We start from the raw sequence: 20,025 nt of genomic DNA, 5'->3' as shown, positions 1-20,025 counted from the left end.
CGCGCGTGGCTTCCGTGTTCTGAGAAATAAACCTGAGAAGACTAATAAGCTTAAGAGCCTCACCGCTGATTTTTTTTTTTTTTTTCGCCCTGCTTTTAACCAAAGGATAACAACATTTGTCAATCGCTCCTCCAAGCCCCGTGTGGGGTCATTTGCAAGTTCCGTATTTTTATTTAACTGGAGCGAACATTTCATTGTGTACATTATTTTCTCATGAAAGGATTATTACATTAAAATTTCATCAACGTGTTGTAGATATCGTTTGAGGACGCTGTAATGCCCATGGAATGTCGCTGTCGCAGGCAACGGAAATCGATTTAATAAAACCGAGAATGACCGATCACGTTTTACATTACTTCGCGAAAGGTCTTTACCACTAATCACCTTCAAACCGTATAGTGTTTCGAAACGAAGATAAACAGATGACTGATATGCACTTAGAATCTGATGAAAGGCGTTCTGTTATGATATGTCTCTGTGTCGCCCGCCACCCATCTATCACAGAAATGAGCAGTCCTTCTTTTCCAGCTTCTTAAAAAGTCGAATCAGGGGAATCCAAAATCAGTGTGCGAAAATGAAAATCATACTAGCCTCTAGCTCTCTCGCCACCTGAGTGGCTTCACACACGACTGGAATAGTGGAACTGTTCATTTTTTCTTTCGATCTTTCCCACCTGAAGATCGGATAACAACGCGATAGACATATATCTGTCTCCTGTCATTCGAGTTACTAAAATAACAAGTCGCATTTTGTACAATAATAACACGAAAGAAAACTCACTTTGGCGCAATTGAAGTTATTGTCCTTGGCTTGCTTCTGATACAACTTTAGAGACTGACATTCCTTCATAAGAAATTAATTATACAAAACTCATTTTCAGTTCAATCCAAATTTCATTGTCTCCCGAAATCATCGAGGACACGTTCTCTGCCATTTTCAAAGTTTGAAGTTCACAGCATGCACGAGTTTCTCAATTTTCTAACGTTAAAATTGCTCCTTCTTCACAACAATTACTTCTTCGCTCGGCATTTCTACGCACACGAGTTGAACCGCCTCGCCCGGTCCGTTGAGATTCGCTGAAGGATACAGACAGTTGTTTAATAATTCTTGTTCAGTTTTCGTCAATGGCGGAGGAATATCATCGTCTTCAGACTCGACATTTCCACTCAATAGTGTTTCATCCACACCTCCATTCGGAGAATCTGGGGCCATTGTTTCTATGCTCTTCCTTAGTGATTCGTCGCTATGAAATAAACACCAGGGAAGTCATGTTTAGTTTACCTTTGTGCAACATGAGAACGTATATTGAAATATAAAAAGGTAAATAAATCGCATTGTTGTGACAAGGGTCATTTTCAACCCAGCTGTTCAGATTTGATAGTCGAAGGAAACTTCATAAATACCAAATCCTGTTCTTAACAAGGCACGCTCTCAAATACGCAACTCAAAATTACTGCTCGGTTTGATACGAATTAAGCCTGTGATGTGGGCCATTAGGAGACTTTAGAAAGCAGTTAACTTTACAAAGATAGCGTAGCTTTCAATCTCAGCTGATTAAAGAGTTCTCGTCAAAATATATTCAGTTACTTAATGGAGGGATTGATGTAATTTTGAAAAGTATTCTTTTCACAAAAAAGAAACGAAACCAGGTAATCGACTGAACAATTACTTACGTATCACGAATAAATAATACCAACTGCACTAAACGACATATCTTAAAGTAAAAACACATAAGTAAACAACTGCGTGGAATAATTTCCTTTTTACATAAAGAGCTAATTCTCGTGTGATCGTACCTTTTGTTCGAGGGAATTCTGTCGCGTTGTCTTCTATTTTTGAACCAATTGCTCACTTGCTTCAAAGTTAATCCGGTCTGTTTAGCGATGAGTCGCTTCTCGTGCGGGGTAGGATAGCGATTTTGCTCGTAACATTGCTTCAGCAGCTGCCGTGATTTTTCCTTAAAACAGTAAACTGTTTCCTCGCCGTCCCAAATAGTCCGTGGGAGTGGATACTTTCGTCTTATCCTGTATTTATCCACAGCTCCAAGCTCTCGTCCACGCAACTTCTCGGCCTCGCAGTAATGAGCTTTATACCACATGTTCTGCAGCATTTCATGCGAAGACGGATCAAATTCATGACTTTCGAGTATCGTGTACACTTCGCGGAACCTTCCACGGTGAAAAGCAACGAAAGCTCTCGCTTTCAGCACACTCTCCGTTCCGCTTAGAAGCTCGTTTGGTGGGAGTGACCATAGAAATCGAGCCAACCTCTCGATGTCTCCCGACTGCCTCAACGCATCGCAAACACAAGCTACTTGATCGGTGGAAAATGTTAGAGTAGCAGCCTCCGCTTTCGCTGGCGTGACGTTGTCAAAAGCTTCCATATCTTCCCTTTCGAGAACATCAAATTTCTCTGGCCTCACAGGGCTAAGGGTAATGCATTGTCCCTTTACTTTTTCAAGTGAGAGTGGCTGAACAGCTAAATGTGCGATTATGCCACAGAAGATTGTTACAAATCAAAACCGCGTTTCTTGATTGGCTCGTAAGTTCTCTAATCGATGACATCGGAAATTCTTTGGTCACAAGTCCGTTTGTCGCGATTAGAAGGCGGGACTTACCAAGTTAGGTGTCAATTTAGTACGCTTTGTTCTTGATAGGTATCAATCTATGTTGATCTGGATCTCGAGTTTTCGACAAATCATAGTAAAGAACTATAATTAGTAAAGGGATTTTAACTTTTTCACACCTATCATAACAAAAGCGACTTGGCAAACACCGCTCATCTGGGAGAATTCGCACGGACAATAAAACCTGATTCATATCTACCGTCTAGCCACTTATAAAATCGATATAATGCACAAAAGGGTACTACGTGCTACACTTCCTTAAACAGTCCTCCGATTGACAAACACTACGTTATGCGAGGAAACGCGTGAATTTCCTGTTCTCTCATAGATAAACGATGTTAATTGCCCATGTAAATGTTTGGTTCTTGAGAAAACTTAAAATCGAGTACTGCACCGGCTTAAATAATGCACTAAGAGAGTATTTCTTTCTTTTCATGAAGAACACTGAAGAGTGCGTGTTATTTTAATTACAGCTGTTTTGGTAAGCTTTTATTCGTGTGTCATAGTGTCGAATCTACCGCCTCACATCTCCCTAATCCCTTTTATGGAAATTGTCTCGCGTAAACACACAAACCGAAACCATTTCTTTAAAACTAAACACGAAAACTTTTAACATTTTTCTAACCCATTGGCCTTTGTAAACAGCTTTCCAGAATCACTATCTTGGTCTACTTCGTTCCCGTGAATCGGAGTCACATGAGGTTGCTGACGCAACGTCGCGCGCACATAGTTTGTAAATCACGTGCCATCATAGTTTATAAGTTTTCCCTCAAGAATCTCAGAAGAATTATAATCATCTTGAAAACCCGAAAGGAAATGAGCTTTCGTTATTCATCTGTCTAATTCAAATAGTTTTCTTAATTAATTAGAGTAATAAACAATAGATTTTTGACTAGTTAATGCGCGTGTATTTTCTCAGGTTTTCGATAATGGTCGAAAATAGGCATTGTCACGCAAGGATATAAAAAAGAACTACGTAGTACCCCCCCCCCCCCACAAAAAAAAAGGGAGATGATGAAAACCAATCCCTTCTGCAGTCTATCGTGTAAGATTCCACATTTAGTTGGCTAAAATCAATCTTATTATTTCTCTCTTGCTCATTTTCGACTTTCCAAGGAGCATTTCGTTTCGTCAAGGTGCAATGTTCCCTTCGCCAAGCCGACTGGCCACACATGAAGTTGCGTTACACAATCTTTCTCCCGACCTGTAATGGAGCGCGTGATCAACCCAATCAGAGCGCATCCCGGACGAAGCAAGTCTTTTCGTGCGTCTAAAAGAACAACCACATTTCTTCCCGGCTTGCTTGGGCCGCGTTTTAGGCCTTTATCGAAGGCTGGCGAGTCGAGCATGGTCGTGCGTGAATCGCGCGTGAATCGCGTGTGAATCGCGCGTGAATCGCGCATGAATCAAGTATGGTTAGGCCGCTGCACCGCCAATGCGTCAGCTGATAGACAGACAGACATCTATATTTATACAGGATAGCCCCTTCAGTGTAGTAAACACTGGTATCAACGGGGGTCCTGTTACCCACCCATCCCACCCCAGGGGAGGACATCCATCACACAGTAATCTCGTGCGTGGGAAATTAACGTCTCCTGCCCCTAACCCTGCAGGTGACGGGACCTCCATTTATTCGTCCCTATCCGAGAAGACTAGAATATCTAACCATTTCTAGATGTTAAAGAAAGGAAGCATATTCTTCTCAGTTAATTTTAAGACCCTGAGTGTTGGTCCGGCCGGTATTGAACTCTCGACCTCCCGCACAGCAGTCCGGCGCTCTCCCAATTGAGCTAACCAGGCGGCGGTACCTGTGATATAAACAAGAATTTCGTTCTGGAAACTGAGAGCTTGTTGAAAATAAAAACTTATTAATATCAAAATGCCCAAGATTTCTCATTCGTCTTTTAAAATAAGAAAGATGACATGATGGCCGAAAATTAAAAATTTACGTTAGCATAACCGATATCATGATTTCCATGCTGCATGCTGCTGGTTAGAATGGAGACGGAATCCGATCTGTCTGGGCTGATGTCAATGGTGCCATCCCGTTTGCGCAACCGCTGTCCCAACTAAAACTGTTTTCGTAGGAACAACCGCAGCTCAGTATTCTATTTTATCATTTTTTTTTTTCAAGTATGTACGGTATAATTAGTTTTCAAAACACAGATTATTTTACGCAAGAGAAACAAGAGGAAAAAAAAATGCCTTACTTTGAAGTTACGGCACATCATCAAAAAGTTTCAAATCATGAGATAATAAATTTCCTATGGCTTCTTATGCAAACAAGAAATGAGCCTTGTTGAGCGCCATATGGTATCTGCCGTTTGCACAAGAATGACTTGAATTGGCTTCGTTTGAGGTATTTACACTACAAGGTTAAGTTTATTGCGACTTCTTATCTTATCCCCGTCAGATTAAAAAAAAAATAGGATGTAGAGTAAAAGAATAATAATCGCTGGTGTCGATATCATGGTGGGAGAAGGGAGAGAAATTCGCAAGCACACTTTGTCCGAAGAATTGAAAATTATAGAAAGTAGTCTTGACTCCTAGCACTTTGTATCGTTCTTTTTTTTCTTTCTTTGAAAATCGTGGAGTATTTCACAATTGTTATCTCACAGACAGTTTGCCAGGCGCTTTCAATTCAAACGATTGTTGCTCTAGGCGATAGAAGTAAAGATTATCAGGGCTACTGCCATTACGGTCACTTAAAAGCCACGGTTCTAATTCTAGCTGTTTCCTCACTTCGATTATATCAGTTCAGCTATCTCAAATGATCGATGAACGCCTAAAACTCTAGCTCATCACATGAGAGTTGCTATTTATTGGACGTTAATTAAAGGGTCGGCGTATAAAAGAGTTAAACGAGAGGGATGGTTATGGTCAGGTTTGAGACCAGATGATAATATATTTTTTTCTGAGGGGAACATTAATGAGCCATTGCAAGTGCGGTCCACGGCTCAGCCTATTTTCAATTTTGCAGTTTTGGGGGAAGAAGATTTACACAACACTCGCGTTGCTCCTCGTTTAGAAGACTGGGTACACGCCGGAAGTGTTGATTGCTCTTGATCATTGAACTTTGCATTGGGGGATGGGTGATTGTTCACGCTTTCACATGCAACAAAATGGTAGTAGTTGTGTTTTATCTGAGCAACAATAAATTCATGATTTGAAAATTTTTTTCGGAAAGCACAAAAGAAGCATAAAGTTAAAAAAGGGCATAATTTTGAGTATAATTTGGAAAAAGAATGGGCAATGCTAGTGGTATAACAACCTACTTTTACAAGCACAATCTAGAGAGGCCTAAACTCTCCTTCCCGGCAGAACTTGTATGACTGGCTATGCAGGGTTGTACAAGGAAAACGTTAGTGATTTACATAGAAACGCGTTGCAACTCAATACCGACAAAGACATTGGTGACGCGCATCTACAGTTCACCCGTGAAGCACGCTTTGCAAAGTTCTTCCCTCGTAGGTAAGAAGTGCAACGAAAGCACACGTTCATATGTTTATGAAAACATAATTTTCCAAGGCTTTGGAAGCTCGTATCACACTAATTAGACTCCAAGAGGTAAAAGATCTTAATAATACCACCAGCCCCCAGATACCTTTTCACTCTTTAAGGCCTCATAATCAGTTTTTGCCACAGTCAAGTCTAGCCTGCTATCAGTTTTCTTTTCATTTGGACTCTGTGAAATTGAACGTCACCTTCGCATATTTTTTCCCATCACCTTTCTGCTTGAACATGTGTTCATGATGCTGTAAGCAGATACTTTACCCAGTAGTCATCCTTGAGAGGGTAAGTCAAAGTTAATGTTAAAATTTCACTATGCATTGCCCTTTTTTGGTCTTAGTTCGTAATAACTGTGGCGCAACCCAGAGAAATATCAATGATTTCCAGGTTTGAAGTTCTCGCGAGGAACGCGAACGACACAAGAGTCAACCCCCTCTCCCCGCGCGTGCGCAAAAGGAACTCTTATATTGCTGAGCAGATCTCAATCGAAAAAGAACGTTCATTGATTTTCTAACAAGGTATTAAGCTCGGCTCATAAGGCTGAACCCATGAGTGGATTAAAGATGCAACTTAAGACCAAGAGTCAGATGGAAAGTACCATGTTAACTATGATTTATACTAATCGTCCTTAGTTCGCAGTTTATTTAAATCCCTTCGATAACCTTTCTGAAATTAATTTTTTGGGTTGTATCAGTCGAGGAGAAAATAAATTTCTGACAGGCTTTAACCTATTTCTAGCCGGCAAAGAATCGATTTATTGGAATTTCAAAATGTTAAAAAATTCTCCCGTACTTAGAGGATTTCCATTTGACATCAACAAGCCCATCAGATAAATGTCCCCGTCTGCTGGGAACGCGCACGTGAGCTGCCGTGTTGTCTCACCAAACTAAGGGTGTCAGACACACGTAATTGATACGCAGCACCCTGTTGGGGATGTCTACGTTACTTTATAATTGTACAACGAAAACGATTCCCACAGCAAATAAAAACTGAGTACCATAACTAGCCGTGGCATATTTATCACAATGTGGCGTCCATAGACATTGTGTTGCCGCGTCTATTCCTTCACCAACAACAGCTCCGATATAAACCTGTGAGACTATTTTACATCGTTCCTCAATGCACTCCTCGACACGAACTTTTATCAATTCACTTAGCAAGGGGCCAAGCCGTCCGAAAAGAATATGATTATATTCTGAAAATTGTGACAAATACGACGTAAGCACTTCCAAGATAATCTTTCTCAGTTGCTCATCTTGAATACGCACTCGGAGGTCTGAAACAGTTTTGGCGCGAGCTCGTCGGCCCGAACTCTTTTCCGAAGATTTTACTGCATCGCTTTCGGGAATCGTCGCTAGCAGATTCCATCCATTTAATTTACTCAGTTCCGATAACGGAACATTCGGCCACGTTTGGGTTCTCTTTCGCCTCCAGAATCGATCCACTGGTGGCGAAATACGTTCAAGTTTCTTTAAATTCATTTCTCCGGCCCGTTCACGAACCTTCAAAATACACTGTACATTATTCCAAGCGGCGGTCAGTATTTGCAGTGTTTTCTCTTGAATCTGTTTAGAAAGGCATCATCGTTTTTCCAGATGGTTCAAGCTAATTCGTGACTCTTTACCCGAATGAAGTATTTTCTTCAGTCGACACTCCACTTCAGTCGTATGAAGCCCACATATAAAGTTACTAGAAGTACAATTTCTTGAGAAGTCAATGCCAAGGTCGGACGGACTAATAAGCTTTCCTTCACAACAAGAGAAGGGCACGAATTGGCAAGAACTGTGCGTGTCAAGGGTCAAAATTATTACTGCTCGAATGTAACTTCTTCTAACATTGAAGCGGCAATTTTCACAAAATGTTTCTTCGCTAAGACTCCAAAGAAAAATATAGTGTTGACTGATTTTCACACTCAGTCAGTCCCTGGTGGTTGGAACAGACAAGATATGATTGGGTAATTCAGACTTCAAAGGGAAGGATTATGACCCATTTGTCGGACAAGGAAATCTGATCTCCCGCCCGATTGCATGCATGCTATTTTCGAGAGATGATCTGAACATTACGCACGACCATCTCTTCCATTCTTTCCCAGTAACATATTCCGTGAGCGTTACAAATTGTGTCTACAACGCAATGTCAACGAAACAATACCTCAGCTGGAAGCTAGGCGAGTCAATTTGTCCCTCCTCGGACACACGACAAAATATTAAACACAGATCCTAATGGGCCTTGACAGAAGACTGAAAATTCAATTTGTTTTTACACTAAACAAACTTTTCTAAGCCCCTTAAGGACAATTTTATTTCATACAATGCATAAAGACAACTGAGCATTTTTAAACCAAATTATATACCAACCTCAAATATCATTTACCAACTTTAATTTTTTCTTCTCCTCCTTCTGGACCTTTAGACATCTTTTCTACCTGTTAGCAAAGCATCTGGTTTATTTTTTGGCAGCGTGGCTCAAAGGCCCCTTAAAAAAAGAATTTATTCCATAATTACTTAACCCAAAGTCTGTCTGTTTTCAAGCGATAATGACTTGGAATAAATCAATCACTGTGCTGTTGTCCGCCGGTCTTGAAATCCACAACAAGCTTATATCTGTAGTTTTTTTCGAAAATGTGACGCTAAATAAACTATGGAAGTTGCGTTTCTTCGATTTACTGTCTGGTTTTTTATCCCACTCGAAGAGATGGTGATGTAAACAAAACAGTGCCTTTCGAGTTGGCCGGAAAACCGCGCGACTGAGGTCTTCACAATCGCACGCTGTTTTAAGTAGCACTTACTGGTTTCACGTGATCTTCACACTGTTGTGCAAATCTCGGGCGGGTCAGTAACGAAGTCATGAGAACATTAGGGACCCATTCACCGATAAATGAATTCAACATGTGTTATACCGAAACTGTTATTAGAAGCCGCAAGTTGGCTGCATGGAGTTCTCATGAGTTCATATTAAAATGATCAATAATTGATCGCCATCTCAAAGGCAGGTGTCATTTTCAATTGGTGGAGTTAGGTTTATATAGATAAAATTTCAAGTGAGTGAAGTGCTTTGAAGCAGTTGTTCGGAAGATTTGCTACTGCCAAGTGCGATAAGAAATAGCTGCATTTTTTGAAATGGCATTGAAAATTAAATTTTATTTATCTAGATTCGCTCGAGATGTCATGACACAGGAAACCAAGAGCAACATAGAAGAAATTCATTCAACAGTGTAAACAAATTAACTTCATGATAAATATCAATATACGTTTAGGATAAAAATAACTGAGAGCAAATGTCATCATTTTCGAGCAAAATTAGCATAACGAGATAGAAAGTAGTTTCGCTAATATATTTTGAGCGATTTTTTTCGCCTTTCAAAATCAAGGGGAACCAAAATATTTCTTCTGTGGGATAAAATACAGCAATTTCATTTGTAATTTTTCAAATTACACGTATTTAGCGTCTAACAGATCGTTTAGTCATCTGGGAGAGAGCGAGCACAACGCGAACATAAGGGGCTAGCTTACCATTACTCGCTTCGCTCACCGACGGAAAAATATAGCGAACGCAAACGGGCAACGGATCGACATTTCATTTCTTTGACAATTTACACCCTAACATCAGTATGCATACTTTCCATACTGTTCTTTAAATATTTCTCAAGGTGGTAGCAAGGGGGATTTGTTTAGCATAGCAATCAAGGAGAAAAATAAAATGAAAACAACAAAAAGACAAGTTTACACGGTTGTTGCACTCGCATGACTAGCATGGTACATACTATGAACTTCAGTCTTGAGTCAATAAAGGCAGAGTTAGCACTGAAAGACACTCGTTGGGGACCCAACCGAGTCCCAAGCGCTTAATACGCTTAATAAATCTACTCTTGCAGGGCTATTCTCCTCAAATGGAGACAGCGGTAATTTTAAGTAAGGCTCTTACTGAGAAGACAAAAAAAGGAGAGCATTAAACTCTAAATTTGTTCAAGATGGAATCTGCTTAGGTAAAGTATTGTCTCCATCTTCTAGATAAACGCGAAAAGCTCTTTCAATAGCAGCGATTCCGAAAAACGACTGCAAAACCTTCACCACTACTAGCTTGGCCGAGCTAGCAAAATCTTCGTAGTTCCCTCGCACGAACTCCACCATCCGCGACAGTTCGAAGTCAACAGCCACTACTTCTTCGTGCTCAAACTTATCTTTAGGACCTGTCGTGAACCGAGAGCCGGGCTGTTCGAATGTCAGTCGTCGCTCGGCAGCCACTCGTTCATCCGACAGGTCCACCTAACCACAGCAACCCCACTCATGCGTGTAGAACTTGAGGTAACCTGTTGAGAGGCAAAGAGCCTCGATGTCACTATCTTTCAACTCCACTCGCAGCTTTTCTTCCAGTCCTCGCACAGCAGTATGGATCAGATCCACGTAAGGCTTCTCGTTTTTATAAATGTAGTCCTTGACTAAGACACTTTCCACAGCCCCGCAGGTAAGCTTGCCTGGGGTTGGCATTCCCTCTGAAAAGTAACATGAAAAGAAAAAAAATAAACAATATTTTATGAACACCTAATCGCTTATTGTTGTGTCTACAGTCTTGTAATTACCTGATAAAAGTTTGAGGATTTATCTGTTTTTGTAAAATAAAGAATAGAAGAACGGGTCTTAGGTGAAAAAATGCCGGGCAATGCGAGACAAAATATGAAGGCCTTCCTTTGGCTACAAGACAATTTTGGTTTATACACAAGTTGACACATGTAATGCGAACTGGCCAGAGCGAATTGGCGCTCGAAACGTAAGCTTTAGAATCTCTTTACGGGGGCTAACTCACTTCACATCATCAACACAGTTGATAAAACCAAATTTTGTTTCATACATATTGAGATTCACACTGGGAAGTACTATCGTTCGTGTCACTTAATTGAAAGAAAGATGTAATTTCATAGTCGTTTGCTTCCAGTCTTTGAAATGTGACTGTCTGTGTGAAAAAATCTCAGTATGCATGAAATAAAAACATCATACCATAGAAAGTGCGCACGGACGATTTTTATTCACTCGTTGTAATGCATTAAAGACTCACTCGTTCGTTGAGCTCACTCATATCAAAGTCATTTCATAGAAGGGTTAACATTTGCTTTGACTTGCATCCAGACTCTCGCGGACATATTTCGCATGCGCGAATGACCAAAAGTTTTATGCGCAAACGATAAAAACAAACATGGCGGCCAGAGTAAAAAGAGAAATCAAAGCGCCGAAGCGATTAATCAACGAAGTAAACCCGTTAAAAGCTGTAGCTGACGAGGGCAGAATACCAAAGCGTCAAAAGGACAATCGCCTTTACGAAATCGAGTCGAAAGAGGTCGACAAAGAAGGCAAGCGAGTAAAAATACATTGTAACGGATTTAGTGATAAGTTTGACGAATGGAGGCCATATGATGGTGATAAATTTCCTATTATGCGGTTGGAACATAAATGTAAACCATCCATGGAATCCATAGACGATCGTTTGCATCTCTTCCAAGACCGCTTGTATCGGGAAGTGAAGCGAAAGCTATACTCTGGAAGGAAGGACGATCCAGAAATCAGGATTGAAATTTCTGTGGAGGAGGTCTTTGAAGTGAGTATTGCCACTGCTGCTCGTGCAAAAAGGGAAAGAAACAAGCAAGTCTATCGGATTTGTAATCACGACCTAGACAGCTTTTTGGGAGTCAAATGGGATGAACGGATTTTAAACGAAAATAGTGATTATGCTTTTGTGACAGAAGGGGCAGTGAGATTTTGGATTACAGAAAGGAACCCTATAATAGAATACAAGCTCATAGGGGGCAAGTATGTGAGGTCAGAAATTGAAGATGACCGTCAACTTGTTTTTACTTTTGTTTGTGGAGATGGAAATAGACACCAGTACCTAACAAGGGATGACTGCTAAATTAAAGACTGAGTTAAATGCAATCACACAACTACAGTTATTGTTTTGATATATTTTATTATCAGTTTATAATCATTGTCAGTTAATTATTGAGATTGAGGGAATGAAAATATTTGTTCATACTAAATTCTAAAAGAGTTTTTGAATATCTTAACTACACATGGATATTACATTTATTTATATTTACTGTAATCAAGGCTGTTATAAGATAAATTTTTAACATGTCAACTAGGAAGCCTAGCCCTCAAAGTTACAGTCACTTGAAAGGAATTTACAAAGTACATCTCTGTGTCCATCTTCCATCAACTTTGATAAGATGTGCACAACAAACTGCAGTCTGGCATTCTTTACAGTTAGCTGAGCATGTCTTTATGGTGTGACCAAGACCTTCACAATTTCCACACTTATAACTTTTCTTTATTCTTTCCATGCCTGCTGCTTCTAGGAGCTGTATTCTATTTTTCTTCAGAAGAATCTGTTTTAAAGCAGAAATTCCCCTATGATTTGAGGATCTAAAATAATGTTTGGATGATATATCATTATATTTTTCCATTCCTTGTTGTGTAAAATAGGATATATTTTCATAGAGTCTTAAGAATTCAGGCACATGAGCATATAGTGCATGCATGTAAGGGGTAACATCTTTGGCTTGATACAAACATAGAAACTTATCAAACCATGAGTTGATCTTATTTGTTAACTGAGTAATAGCATCATCAGTTGTAAACTCAAGCTTCAGGTCTCCAATAATTTCCATAAAACTGGCCCATAGTTTTTCCATTTCTTTAGTTTCCTTAAAGTTGGGAAGGAGTGATTGGAAATTTATGCTTTGCATAACAAGCAACTTTTCTGGTCCGGTAAGGTCTCTATATTCTAATTTTTTAGAGTCTTTATTTACTCTCCAGTCAAAGGAAATTCCAATGTCCTTCAGAAACTTTTCATATCCAGCCATATGTTTATATTTCTCCCTTGTAAACCCACTAGGGAAAGTTTTCACTTTATCTATTGCATCTTCCCTGCGAAGTTGCTGTATGAGAAGCTCAATCAAGTTGTCAGAAATCCTCAAAAATAAGTGAAGTGTGTCAATTATGACATGATCAATGGGAATAAAAGAAAATAAAGGCACTGATTTACAATTGAACTTTTTAGATTTTGCATTGGCAGTTATTTCTTCACATGATCTTGCACCAAGGGACCTGTCTGTGAGGGACCACTTCTTGCTGCAGTCAAACCTTTCATTCCTAGGACATTTGCACCAAATACAGGCATAGTCCTGATTTGCTGCACCCAAACCACACACACAAGCTAAGAACTTCCAGTCCCCTCCCAAAAAGTATTCAATGTCACATTTATAATCACCCACACATATTTGCTTTAGATTCTGCATTTCATCATTAAGATCTGCAAGGGTTGCCTTTAAATTATCATAGCTTTCAGTAGTTTTGATTATGGCAAGAATATAGTTGCCTTTTTCACTCATTGCAATATCTCTTTCATTTAATATTGTGTAAGTTAAATTAACAATTTTGAGCCTTTTCCCAATGTTGGTCCCATCCCCACTAATTTTAACTTTGATTTTAGTGTTAATGTTCAAAACTCCTTTCCCCTGAAGCCTGATTACTTGTTCCTCTAAACTTTCTTTAAAACTTAACTGGACTCCCTCGGCTTGGCCAGGTGTAGGTTGAAGATTCCATTTTGCATTAAGTTCTTTCAATTTCTTCTCCAGCTTATAGCTGTTTGGCATCTGTTTGGTTTTCATAGCCAGCTCATGCCAAGCCTCATTAGAAATGTTAAATTTATCTTTAATGTAGATCCACATATTAATTTCATCCAAATTTTCATCTGTCAGCTCCGTTGAGTCCTTGTCCTTTAGTGGCAGCTCGTTTTCATCAATTAAGGAAAATGTCTCGTACTGTTGAGTTTCGCCATTGAAAACTTCTACTTTTGTGGCAATAAAATCGTACAATCCAAGGAAGGATAATGTTGCCTAACAGTTTTCCTTCATCTGTTGTCGAAGACGTGACTGATGCTGTTTCGTATAATCGGTAAATTTTTTCTTTTTGGCCGGCCCTCTCTTTCCGTCTCTCTGCAGTTTCGCAATTTTACGCGCTAGAATCTTAAATTTTTTTTCGTATTTTTTTTCGTCCTTTTCTGCTTTGTTAAGCACTTGTTCGAGTTTCTCTTCTACCTTTAGCCTTTTCGCCTGTTCATCTGCAAGGGATGCTTCCAGCTTTCTCTTTTGTCCGCGCAAACCTCTGTTCTCCTCTTGTAGCTGACACGCTTCAATTTCATTATAGAATATCTTGAATGAGTACGTCTCTTTCTGCCACTTTTCTTTAAGCTTCTTAACATGGCGACCACCTTTTTGACCAGCTTTCCTCAACGCCGAGAGAAGAAGCGAAATTTTCTTCTTGAAGACATTTACGATACGATTGTTTAAGATTAAACCTTTCAGCGCAGACTCTTCAAAAATTCTTCTTATTCTCGCCGACCAAGCAGACTCAGTACTTAAGTCGTCGATTTTCCCCTCTAATTCTTTACAGACTGTATAGATGAGGTAGCTACCAAACAAGATAGAAAAGGATCTTTAACACAATGAATCTTCGAAGAAATACACGAAACTTGAATCTATACTTACTTGTTTATTTCGTACGTAAATGAAGGGACATCTCCGGATTCCGCTCCATCGAATTCCTGTTCTATCGCACTCGCGCTGTTTATAAAGGTTAGCAGCAGAAATAGAACCAAAGCGTTGATTTCAAGGCCCATTTGCCAGGCCGAAACTTTACCGCACCCTTATGAATTATACATCAAAATACGCGGAATTTATTATTCTTTTCGAATTTGGCGGTAACGCACACATTTGAGCATGCGTTGTACAAACCTCGCCCCAGAGTCTTTGCCTTGTCTCGAAAAAATGAAATCAAAACCTCTTAAAATAGCGCGAGTCAGCAACACAAAATATTTATTTGCCAGTACAAGATTATTGTTTAACGGTATAATTTGCACCTCTACGTAAAGCTTAACAATTTTGCTTTTATAATCTGGAGGTAACAGAACGACAACGTTCTTTAAGCGAAAGAGAGAGAGCAAAATCTTCCAAAATTCGCTGATTCTTTAGTCGGTCGCGTTACAGCGGGTGTCACGCGATATCCGATAGAGCCTTTTGTTAAGCGTGACTTTCATATGTGAGGTCATAGTTCACTTTCGCGAGCGAATGGCTCAAAAGAAAAGGTCCGCAAGGTCTAGGGCTTTAAAGCTTGGTCCATGTGTAGAAAGACGCCGTCGCTGATTTTGCCTTAACAAAAAAATGGAGCGGGGGATTTGAACACAATTTTTGCCCCCGGGTGGGGGATGTCGAAGCTTCGAATTGATCGACGCCTAATCATAGTTATGAAGGGATTTGGCAAAGATCAGCGTTGTTATTGGCCTTGATAAACTACCTCCTTCTGACCCAGTCATGTAGTGGCATAAAAAATATTATGGGGATTTTAATGGGGAAGTATCAGGGTAAGATGGCACTAAAATGTGCGGCATTCTTAAATTTAGCTGAGATTTCATGATCCTTTAACTCAAATTCTAAACTCGTGAATAATTATAAAAAATCTTGACAAAGGCCAAAAGGGTGCGTGAACTGAATAGGTACCTCTATTGGCCCTTCTACCAAAGATGAATTTCTGAGGTTTGTCCGCAGTTAGCACAGCAACATGGAGACCAAAAGATGTGCTGAACACCGGATGAACCGTAGTCTTACACACAACAAACTCTCTTTTTTTAGAGTCTTCTAGGTTCCTCCAGATCTCCCGAACGGCTCTATGGTGACAGTAGGTTGACTGTCCGAACATCAGTTGTATTTCTTGTCTCTCTTCTTCCTCCTCCCGGGAGGTGATCAATGTTTTAAGGGCAATGGAAGGATTATCTTTGATCCATACGTAAATAAAGAAAATTAGTAAAGAGCGGTGGCGGATCCAGGGACTGGGTCCGAATCTCCCTCAACTATCAAACATATGCGCTTTTTTACCAAATGCAAAAACAAAAATTCTTGAAACGACAGATCGCATGCTACTACACAATAATTATATGAGATGTTTTTAAACACTAAAATACCCGCTCGTCTTGTAATATTGCCTAGCTTATCCATGGGATGTACTGGGTACGAGAAATTCCTGCGTTTATTGAAGCATTGTTTGGACACTGAGAAATCATCATTAAAAGTTCAATTTAACATCTTATCAACCGCAAGAACACTAGGACGTATCATGCGTCGGCCTTGGAATTTCGCGTCCTTAAAGAGAACTATAATGAAAGTAAGAATTTTTTTAAATGGTGCGGAGCTTCTTTATTCTCATGTTACGGTATAATTCAACCGACAGAAAAACACTATAATCCTATAAACTCAGCTACTTATGTGCAATATTTTTCCTTATGAACGACTCCGATAGACGATAAAGTAGTTATCTTCAATAACTTACTTATAAGCCCTCTACAAACTACATTTTCGCTCATCACTGTAGAAACCCACAGTTTTCTCCAAAGTTCCTTTAAATTGACCATCTTCTACAACAGTTTTCTCTCTTGGTAGAGCTTACTCCCGATAACAATAGTGGACCAAGTCTCCACATACATCCACAAAGCATTCCGGAACATTCCAGAAGCCCACAACACGACCACCCTGATATCACCACATCACAACAACAAAATCCAAAAAAAGGTTCCAGAAAGTTTCATAGGAAGCTCAAAGCATTCTCTAAATTTCTAAATACTTATTTTTAGTCACGCTCCTTAACACTCGTGACATTAATGTTTGTTTCAAAAGTGATGAGGTAAGGAGAAATAATGGGGTGGTCACTCCTTTAAATCTTACATATGACTGTTTCCTTTAGTTTACTTTGACGAATTTGTCCTTGAAATTTCGTGTGTTTGAAGCTGTGTCTTTTCGCTTCCCCATCTTCTAGCTTCTATGTACAAACAAAAAAACAAAAAAAAACAAAAAAAACGAAAAAACCCATGTGCCAAACTCTGGTCCTCGTATATTCCTGCTTGAAGCGCAGGTCATACTTTCTGTACTTCTGTTCGTAAACTCACTCTTTGGCACGTCGTTGTACTTCTCGTTGCCGACCTCTACCGCGCACAGGAGACACTCGGGGGGGAATCCCTGGGGACGAACTGATGTCTTAAAATACCCTTCACTGGACTGTTGGTTCAAGAGGACAAATCAATCAAGACACAAATAGGATAAGATGGGGTAGGCAACTGTAAGCTAGCTTACGAGCAGGCCTTTATTATTAGCGCCGTGGAAAGAGTGTCTCTTTACCCGCGAGAAACTTTGAGATATGAATCAAAGCGGGCCTGCGAAAAACCAATAAAAAATAGTTTCAGACCCCTCGCAGACCTCTTGCCGGCTCGCTTCAATCTCCCTCATGGGCGAAGAAATGCTCAGTGTTGCTGAAAAAAACAAACAAATAAACAAAGAAGAAAAAAAACACAAATTCGTCCATGGGAAAATTAACTTTGTCCAGATCGAGTTTACAGCATTTAAGGCGATAGAACAAGGCTAGGCTTTGAAATTACCAACCCATCATTTGCTCTTCTACTAAATACGAAGATATGAAGATATCATGTACTACTTAAAAGGAATATAACGCTCAACTTAGGCACCGACACAAATAAACAAATACCTCCTCACATCAATTACCCCTCCTCCATTACCTCGTCCAATAAGCTCTCAGCAACAAAGATATAAGTGTTCTGGAGGAACCCGCAGGAGAAGAACTCATCGCTTTTGACCTCAGTTTGGTACGGGTTGACATCACCTAAAAGAAATAAGGCAGGTATCAATGGCATAAATTGGTCGATCAGTTTGGCCCTCTACTTTTTGCGGTAATGGTAAACGATCTTGTGGGTGCTTGGGTTCCTCGTGCTAAATACGTGGACGACCTCACTGTCATCGAGACCATTCCTAGAAATTCGCCTTCAGGCTGTGTTGAATTACATCGTAAATGATATCAATTCTTAAGCATTTCAAAATAACATGCGCCTCAATCCGCGTAAATGTAAAGTTCTCGCGGTTGACTTTCTCCACAATAATAGTTGTGTGCCCATGCCGATCATGGTTGGCGGATCCCTTGTAGAGCAAGTTTCGTCGTTTAAGTTGCTTGGCGTACACTACGTGAATTGTGCACATTGACTGGTAGGTGAAGAGGGCCAATCGTAGACTTTTTGCGTTAAGACAGTTGCGTAAGAGTGGCGTACCTTCTGTAGACATCGTTGCCATATACTGCGCGCTTTTAAGATCTATATTGGAGTACGCGTCAGCTGTGTTCGCTGACTTGCCAAAGTACCTGGATAACGCACTGGAAGATGTCCAGAAAAGGGCTCTCTCTATTATATGGCCTGACCTTTCATACGAACACGCGCTTGAAAAGGCCGTTATTCACTCAGGTTCTTCTATGGTGCTTAAGAAATCAACTATTGCCTCACCCCAAGAAATGCGAAGGTATGCTAATTCATCGAGGAAACTTCACCGGTCCACTACAGTCATTAATGAATCATTGATATAAGATGGGTTAAACACACCAGGCTGCTTGGAGTCTACATTGATAAGAGACTTAACTGGGACTACCATGTCAAAGCATTAAAGATCAGCTTTGCAAATAAGCTTAACATGCTGAAGCGCAGCTTGTTTTTACCAAGACCCATGCTACTGGACTTATACTTCAAAGTAATCTACCCATCAATTATATATGGTATCACTGTCCTTGGCGGCCTTACTAATAAGGAGGGCCTAATTGCATTAGAGTCTTTACACTGTAGAGCGGCAAGATTAATTTTTAACTGGCCATGGGATATGCCTAAGTCTGAAGTACTAAGCAAGGTTCGATGGTCTTCCATTGAAACCACATATAAAGTTAATTTGGCTAAACTGATGTTCAAAATAGATAAGAAGATTTTACCTATATCCAGGTTAGATACCACGGAAGAAGTTGACGTGAATACTAAGAAAAATCTAAGAAGTAATGCCAACATCCTAATATTCCTAATATAACATAAAAGTACAAAAATTCAATACATATTACATGAAAAATAGTTTTTCCAGAGGAGGACCTATCGTTTTTAACACACTTCTCCAAGAATCAAATTTAAGAAATATAACCATTAAGCAGCTCTCCTCGTTAGCCTACAAATCAAAGGCACTTTTAAATTTGAACTTTAATTCTATTTCTCCACAGACAGTGAACTTTAAGGATCCCAATTTTAAATCAGTTTTAGATCTTCTAATTTTGATAGGCTACTTTAATTATTTTATTTTACTAAATTTCATTTTATTCCATTTTACCCACGACCCCACAAGCGTGTAGTCGCTTTAACAATTATCGTGTTTAAATAAAGTCTTTCTATTGTTGTAGTCCTTGTCGGCCCGCCGCGCAGATGCATGCGAGCGGTTTATCCGTAAAATTCGCCCAGGCTACCCCTTGCACTCCCATATTCATAAGCGAGTGTTTCACAGCACAACGCAAATGTGTCTGCGATCAGGCAAAGCTTCTCACCGCATGCTCGTAAAAACTGAGCGTTTTAAAAATTTCGTTACTGTTAAGTATCAGCCTGTGTTATGTATTGTTTGTTTTATATTCATATTTATTATGTATACGCTGTACCATTAATTCAGCCTCAGGCTGCAAGTGGTCAGAAATAAACATTATTATTATTATTATTATTATTATAAATTGGTACCTTGAAATTACTCTTTTTCAGTTCTCTTTTAACAGCTCTCGGTTAAGTACGTGTTAAAGGTTAAAAAATTATTGTTTAGATGATGAAAGGGATGTATGGGTAAGATAAGGTAAAAATTGAAAAGAACAAACAAACAAAATACGAAAAGAAATAGCACTGAAAAGAAAAAACACACACACACACACACAAACACACACACACACACACACAAACACACACACACACAAACACACACACACAAAAAAACTTTTGAGCCA

The 20,025-nt window shown here is 39.7% G+C and overlaps 4 protein-coding genes and 1 pseudogene across 5 annotated transcripts; all 5 read right to left on the bottom strand.

Moving 5' to 3' along the window:
• Positions 1–151: 151 nt before the first annotated feature.
• On the bottom strand, positions 152–2,532 carry LOC111330631 (homeobox protein SIX6). The gene is made up of 2 exons (XM_022935523.2): positions 1,797–2,532; positions 152–1,243 (listed from the first exon to the last, which is right to left on the bottom strand). Exons 1-2 carry the CDS (start codon positions 2,381–2,383, stop codon positions 985–987), a joined length of 846 nt encoding a protein of 281 aa, XP_022791258.1. The 5' UTR covers positions 2,384–2,532; the 3' UTR covers positions 152–984.
• A 4,231-nt stretch (positions 2,533–6,763) lies between these two features.
• LOC148716589 (uncharacterized) lies at positions 6,764–10,631 on the bottom strand (annotated as a pseudogene). Its single transcript, XR_015995045.1, has 3 exons — positions 8,925–10,631; positions 8,494–8,611; positions 6,764–8,059 (listed from the first exon to the last, which is right to left on the bottom strand). The product of XR_015995045.1 is annotated as an uncharacterized LOC148716589 (transcript).
• LOC111330659 (dynein light chain 2A) lies at positions 7,084–7,617 on the bottom strand. The gene has a single exon (XM_022935561.2). The coding sequence runs from the start codon at positions 7,615–7,617 to the stop codon at positions 7,084–7,086; it is 534 nt and encodes a 177-aa protein (XP_022791296.2).
• A 1,435-nt stretch (positions 10,632–12,066) lies between the features above and the next one.
• LOC148716588 (uncharacterized) lies at positions 12,067–14,018 on the bottom strand. The gene has a single exon (XM_088745524.1). It carries the CDS (start codon positions 13,854–13,856, stop codon positions 12,309–12,311), a length of 1,548 nt encoding a protein of 515 aa, XP_088601650.1. The 5' UTR covers positions 13,857–14,018; the 3' UTR covers positions 12,067–12,308.
• LOC148716587 (uncharacterized) lies at positions 12,067–15,219 on the bottom strand. Its single transcript, XM_088745525.1, has 2 exons — positions 14,676–15,219; positions 12,067–14,598 (listed from the first exon to the last, which is right to left on the bottom strand). Exons 1-2 carry the CDS (start codon positions 14,804–14,806, stop codon positions 14,025–14,027), a joined length of 705 nt encoding a protein of 234 aa, XP_088601651.1. The 5' UTR covers positions 14,807–15,219; the 3' UTR covers positions 12,067–14,024.
• Between the last annotated feature and the right edge of the window lie 4,806 nt (positions 15,220–20,025).

This window comes from Stylophora pistillata, chromosome 14, assembly GCF_964205215.1.
Source record: "Stylophora pistillata chromosome 14, jaStyPist1.2, whole genome shotgun sequence".
Lineage (NCBI taxonomy): Eukaryota > Metazoa > Cnidaria > Anthozoa > Scleractinia > Pocilloporidae > Stylophora > Stylophora pistillata.
This window is presented reverse-complemented; position numbering and strand designations above follow the sequence as displayed.

Excerpts from the sequence above, each read along its gene's own strand:
- LOC148716587 (XM_088745525.1), bottom strand. The coding sequence starts at position 14,806 with ATGGGCCTTGAAATCAACGCTTTGGTTCTATTTCTGCTGCTAACCTTT. Across the intron at positions 14,599-14,675 it reads TTTACGTACGAAATAAACAA|CTACCTCATCTATACAGTCT; the intron begins GTAAGTATAGAT and ends CTTGTTTGGTAG.
- LOC111330659 (XM_022935561.2), bottom strand. The coding sequence starts at position 7,617 with ATGAATTTAAAGAAACTTGAACGTATTTCGCCACCAGTGGATCGATTC.
- LOC111330631 (XM_022935523.2), bottom strand. The coding sequence starts at position 2,383 with ATGGAAGCTTTTGACAACGTCACGCCAGCGAAAGCGGAGGCTGCTACT. Across the intron at positions 1,244-1,796 it reads AGAATTCCCTCGAACAAAAG|CGACGAATCACTAAGGAAGA; the intron begins GTACGATCACAC and ends TTTATTTCATAG.
- LOC148716588 (XM_088745524.1), bottom strand. The coding sequence starts at position 13,856 with ATGTGGATCTACATTAAAGATAAATTTAACATTTCTAATGAGGCTTGG.